Here is a 6,261-nt window from a genome sequence, read left to right on the forward strand (position 1 = left end):
CCCGGCTGGTTGCCGGCACTGACGTGATCCGATTGGGTACTCATCTAATCAGAAACCTGTTAGAGGAGCTCCAGAGCCCAGCCCTGTATTGTCTCCAACAGCCGCAGAAAATTGTCCAGTAGGAGGGATCTCCCCACCAAACACAATAGACACACTTTCGGGTGCATTTTGTGAAGCAGTGCATCTTCCCAAGGATGCCCGTCTTTCTCGGTCCGGACACCTGTGGCAACAAGTGAGCCCTGCCAGAGGCACAGCATGGGCCCCACCCCCAGCCGTCACCATGCCTGCTCCCACCATACTTCACACCCACGCTCCCAGGCACAATTGTGAGCACATGCAGGCACACAGAGCCCTGTCTCTCCTCTTTCCACCGTTCTGCGTGCTCCAACTCGATCCTTGGTGAAGGAGCTGGTGCAGGGAGATGGGATGGCCCTCGGTGGTACATCGTGCCTTCCCCGAGCACCCCAGGATGCTGAACATGAGATTCGGCTTCTGTACCAGCTTCCCACCTGGCAAAGCTCCAACAACAGCAAGATTGAGTAGCTCAGGGCTCCTGCCATCTGGGGCCCCAAGGCAAGCATCCAACCCCCTGCTCTTGACCCTGTGGACCATCCTCTCCTCCCGGCCGGGGAGCCCCTTCAGGGCGTGTGAAACCATTTACTTGCAAGGTCCTCAGGGGAAGATATGTGATAGGAGAGAAGCCAGACAGCTTCTCCAAATTGCAGGTCTTGGGAATGATCCTAGCAAGTAGCACATCACAGGGTGAGGAGCTCCGGGAGGTGGGGGAGACCAGAGGGCCACCTTTCCCCACGGAGCCACACGGGTGCAGAGAGAACGGCCACAGCGGGGGCGGAAGTGGGGAGCGTCCCCTTTGGAGTTGTGAAACGCACCTGCTAAGCACACCTGAGTGACACACGCCAAATGCTGATGCACCACCCACCCCCTTCTCGTTCTCCCGGGTGAGTCATAATTCCCCCGGGGAAGCTGCTGACTCTTTGACACTCAGAAGAGGAAAACGCACTCTCCAGATGACACAGGTATGGCAAAGAGCGGACATCTCATTCCCACAGAAAGCCTCCTCACAGAAGCACCGTGTTTCAGCTCCAACTCTTAAGGGATGGAGAACACAGACAGCTGCCCTGCAGTCACCTCTAGCTCTGGGTAACTTCCCAGGTTAATCTAAAGGGAGAGAGGAAGCAGACACTTTAATCACACTTCGTAACTCCATTTTATTACAACATCAAGGAAAACAGGTGCAGGAGGAACGATACTAGAGATCAACAGAGATGAAGCCACTCACAGCTGCATTGTCTACACCTTCCTATCAGGGAATAAATATCACGGGTCTCTGTACATGCATTGCAGGTCGGGTGTGCATGTGTGTATCGTGTGCAGATGAATTCTCTCTAGGGTGTTGTTCTTTTAATTTCTTTGACAGATGATGGTTGAATTCGGTGTCTTCTGGAAGACTAGGAGGGGGCTCTCCCGCTAGGACTGGGACCCAGCCTTTTTCTTCTGGAATTTTCTGAACTGAGACTGAATGGCCACCGCCGCGCGTTCTGTCTCTGGCGCATCCATGTCAATGTCAAATTCTTCTTGAACTTTCTTCTGCCCGTCTGTAACAACAGAAAACACAAGCATCAGGCGGTCACTGAGCTGAGAGCCGGAAGGCAGACAGCCGTCCGTCCACCGTGAAGCAAACACCCACCACCCCCCCACACACGCACGACCCCTGGTTTGCAAGGGGTCCTGATCCCCATCAGAGCCCAGAACGGGCTGTTGTCTGGCTGCCCCAACGCTACACCTGCCAGAGACCACAAAACTCAAGAACACAGTCCCAACCTGTCCGACATTTTCTGTACCTCCTCTTCTGGGTCTCGTGGCCACGTTTTACATAGTGTTAAAAATATTAGCTGTGTTTTTACTGTTCCCTGGTGCCTCACGGAGATACGGTTTTAATAGTGCCACAGATATTGACCCAGTGGACGACTGACGTTCACAAGAGCTCCGGGTTAAAGTCACTGGGTTTCTGTGTATACTTGCATTGTCAATGACATTGCTGATTGGATTAGGACTTCTGTCTTCATCATAGCCGCCAACGGATGACCCCCTCTGACCTTCACAATTTGGCCAAACTTCCACAGGTTTTACGTTTTGTTCCAAGGAGGTACACTTAGTGGTGTGTTTGCTATGCCAGAAGGCTTTAACTAATTCACACCGTAATGATCACAGAAAATAGGATAGAAGCCAAAGCAAAGTGAACACACAGGCTTTTGTGCTGAACATCAGCTGACTTCTAGCCAAATATAAAAACGAATAAATAAATAAAATCCTCCAGTCATAAAAGGGAAGAATCCTTACAACCCTTTCAATCTGATGAAAGTTAATCATCACGATTGCCAAGGTAATTTTTAAGTCTTTTTTTAATATTTATTAATCATCACAATTGCCAAGGTAATTTTTAAGTCTTTTTTTAATATTTATTTATTTTTGAGAGAGAGACAAAGAGAGAGAGAGAGCACAAGTTGGGGAGGGGCAGAGAGATAGGAGGACAGAGGATATGAAGCGGGCTCCACACTGACAGCACAGAGCCTGACGTGGGGCTCGAACTCACGAACTGTGAGATCATGACCTGAGCCGAAGTCAGACGCTCAACCGACCAGGTGCCCCAAGGCGTCTTTTTAAAAAATATACAGGCCTAGGGGCGCCTCGGTGGCCCAGTCGATTAAGCGTCCGACTTCGGCTCATGTCATGATCTCGAGGTCCATGAGTCCGAGCCCTGCGTCGGGCTCTGTGCTGACAGCTCGGAGCCTGGAGCCTGCTTCAGATTCTGTGTCTCCCTCTCTCTCTCTGCCCCTCCCCTGCACATGCTCTGTCTCTGTCTCAAAAATAAATAAAACATTATTATATATATATATATATAAACAGGCCCTGGGCCCCACTCCAGACTCGGGGTTGCACTAGGAAGAGACGCTGGTGGCAAAACCAAGTCAAGTGAGTCAGTAGCCCTGGGGGAGGACCAGACAGCCCTACTTTATAAAAGGCTCTCAGGTGGTTCTAAGGTGCAGGCAAAGTTGAGACTCAACCACTCTGTCCACAGATGAAGTGCAGAAGAAAGCCCTAGAGTTGGCTCGAGGCGGAAATGGGGACACGACCTACCCCACCACACCTCACTGCCACCTGCACTTGTACCTGGAGCCCAGCAGTGTGCTGGGCTCATCCAGCTTGGAACGGGAATGTCAGGGGCATTTGAGGAAGGAGAGAAAGCCCCAGCCAGGTAGCAGGGACAGGGTTCTATTCCTGACTTTGTCACCAGGCAGCCTGAGTTCATCCATTCCCTCACCTCCTCTCTCCGCGACTTTGGATAATAATGTTCAGGCGGCACCCTGACAAAGTGGAGGATATGAGATTCCTTTCAAGTGAACCAGGTTTGTTCCCCCCTGCCTGCTCGTTCTCTCTCTTAGGTGGATGACAGACGGATAGATAGATAGGTAGATAATAGATCTAGATAGATAGATATAGTAGGTAGGTAGGTAGATAGATAGATGATAGATAATACATAGATAAGAATATAAATATACATGAGTTGCCCCTTATTTCAAGTGCATCTGGTTATGTGACATTTCCTTTGCAGACCCTTCAGCAGGTTCCTGTCAATTTTACCAGAGACTAAGCAGTTTCTGCTTAGATCCCTCCAATCTCAACTCTATCTGGGAGGAGAAGCCACTGGCTTTGCAAGCCTTGCCAGACTGATTGGTCTGTGACCTCAATCGGTACAACTGTTTTCCTCGATCCCAGATTGGCTGCCCATGTCCACGACAGCAGGGAATGTGAAGAGCCCCAGTGTCCAGGGAATATTTGGGGGCCATCTTTTTCGAACCCACAAGAGCCCAGATGATACGGAGGCACACATGGGTTTGTCTTGTGCTGCATCGAGTAGCCATTCACATCTCAAAGGGCGTTGTAGGAAATCTACTAAGATTAGGGCCTCTGGGCGGGGCAGGAGTTCCCTGAGGCTCATGTCAGGACTTTAAACGTGTTCCATTAACATTATCGCATGAGCCCGGGATGGGATAGTGTCTGGCAAACCTGAGCTGTGACCCGCTGCAGCTGACGTGCTCCCAGAAATGGACCTTCTGCACCAACCGGAGCGGTGATAAGACCTTCAGCCCTAGGATTTGTCATAAGACGGCTCAGGTCCCCACATCCTCTTTCTCCTCGAGGATCCCCAGCATCTGGTGTGTGGTGATCACAAAGTGGGAGACCAGCTCTCCTTCAAGGGGACGTGGAAGGCCTTTCGGTCTTAAAACACTGCAACCTGAAGCCTTTGAACGGCCTGACTCATCCGTCCCCTTAACAATAATGAAGAAAACAGCAATATTATTTTTTGGCAAACGACAAAGGAAGGTGTGGAAAATGATGTATATTTAGGAGCTGCACGAGACTGTGAAGATGGGCCATAAAAATAAATTTCACAATCTCATCTGAAACTAATATCTTCAGCCAAAAGTAATTTATACATTCCTCCTTAGTTGGGAAAATATTATAATGTTTAAAGAAGAAAGCATGACTATTTCAGGAATGGTTACTTGGTCGAGTCAAGCATCCCCTGGGGAGGGTCTGATACTCTTACTCCTTCCACCGAGATTTGTAAAGCAGGGGAGGGGGGCCCAGAATGCCGTGGGGAAGGAATAATTAGTTACATTTGGTGCCACAGGGTTCACTGCAAATGATGCAAATGATCCGTGTGGTCCTAAGACTAGGAAGGCACAGCTCTGAGCGCCCCAGATTCAGCAGGAGCCGAGGGATGGTGGGGGGAGGGCATCCGGAGGCACCACAGCCCTCGGGGCCACTCCGCGTCTGCAAGCCTCAAGCCCTGGAGAAACCGAGTCACGGAGCTGCTCCAGAAGGTCTCCTTCCCACCCTCCAGATGATGGGGACAGCAACAGGGCACAGGTGGCTGTGTGAGCGCCTCCCTTCCCCATCGCTTGGGGGTCGGCACCAGGATCCTATTCTGCTGCTCGGAGAGAGGATTTGGTCCACGTCTGCGGGGGAGGTGGAGTCGGGGGGGGGGACAGGAAGTGCCGACACACCCCAGCCCTGCACCCCACATTATGGCTCCTCACACGCAATCACTACTTTGTTCTTTCTCTCCTCCCTGCTCTGTGGTCCCTCGTCCCACGACAGCCTGAGCTCCATGAGGTCAGGGGCTTCATCCGCCTTGTTCCAGAAGCTCACACAGGGCCAGCACATAGTAGGTGTTCAGTTAGTGACCGCTAATTGCAAGTGAGTCTGGTAATGAAGAGGACAGGCCGCTGTCCGGTGCTGCCTCTATCTCAGGACTACACGATTCGGTCGCCCTCAGCGGTAACCGTCTCCTCTCCACTTCTACCTGAACTCGAAAGGGGGGAGGCTGGGAGGCGCTACGGCAAAGCCTCCAGGGGGCCAGCTGAGGGGCACCGTCCACGGATGACTTGTGCACAAGTTGGAAAATGGGGCCACGTTGGAGTGACATGAGGAAGCATCGTTTGTGGGGGGTGGGGGGCTTGCCGCAGGGAATGGTCAGGACCTGGGCAGACAGAAGGACTCACAGGCATTCAGGGGTGAGTTCTGGGTGGGCTCTGTGCCTAGAACAGGGCCTGGCATCAGCACCTGGCCAAAGAATAAAGGAAAAGCAGCCTCAGGCAGGCAGTGCCCTCCAGCCTTTTCTGGGCTAAGGCTGACTCCCTCCCAACCCTCAGGTCCTCCTGGTCCCGTGAGGCAGCTGCCGAAAGCAGGGGTCGTGGGTCCAGGTAGAGTGACTTGGGGGTATGTCCCACTGCTCTGTGACTCTCATGAAGGTTCATCGCCTCACTGGGCCTCGGTTTGCCCATCTCCGAAATGGGAGAGGTAAAGTCGTCTTTAAAAGCCACTTGCACCCAGCCACTGGTGTTTTGTGCAGGTCAAGGCCATGTTGCAAACTGAAGCACTGGCCCAGTGAGTGGTGTTGAGCAGGCCACGCCAGAGCTACAAAGCAGGTGGAGGGAGGTGTGGGCGGTCACACGGCTTTCCAGCCACCAGGCCCTGCACCCGCTCAGACCTTCAGTTGTTGGGACCTCACGAGGAGGCGAAGGGAATGAATGCCTTCCAGCAGGGCCGGCCACGCGGCCATCACGTGCGTCTGAGCGGCGGCGCCGAGGGGTCAGGCCCTCCCCAGCCTCTTGGATGGCAGGAGGCGTTTGCTGGGCTTGTCGCCTCACGTCCTCGCTTCTGCTCTGGGCA

General features: G+C 52.7%; 1 protein-coding gene across 1 annotated transcript in view; it reads right to left on the reverse strand.

Annotated features, from left to right (window-relative positions):
* Positions 1-1,209: 1,209 nt before the first annotated feature.
* The window catches only part of PCP4 (Purkinje cell protein 4), a 61,579-nt gene continuing 56,527 nt past the window's right edge, over positions 1,210-6,261 (reverse strand). The window contains exon 3 of the mRNA XM_040483883.1: positions 1,210-1,616. Coding sequence (XP_040339817.1) covers positions 1,489-1,616 — 128 coding nt within the window. The 3' untranslated portion in view covers positions 1,210-1,488. The remainder of the gene's footprint in view (positions 1,617-6,261) is intronic.

This window comes from Herpailurus yagouaroundi, unplaced genomic scaffold, assembly GCF_014898765.1.
Source record: "Herpailurus yagouaroundi ecotype Mexico unplaced genomic scaffold, PumYag 162, whole genome shotgun sequence".
Lineage (NCBI taxonomy): Eukaryota > Metazoa > Chordata > Mammalia > Carnivora > Felidae > Herpailurus > Herpailurus yagouaroundi.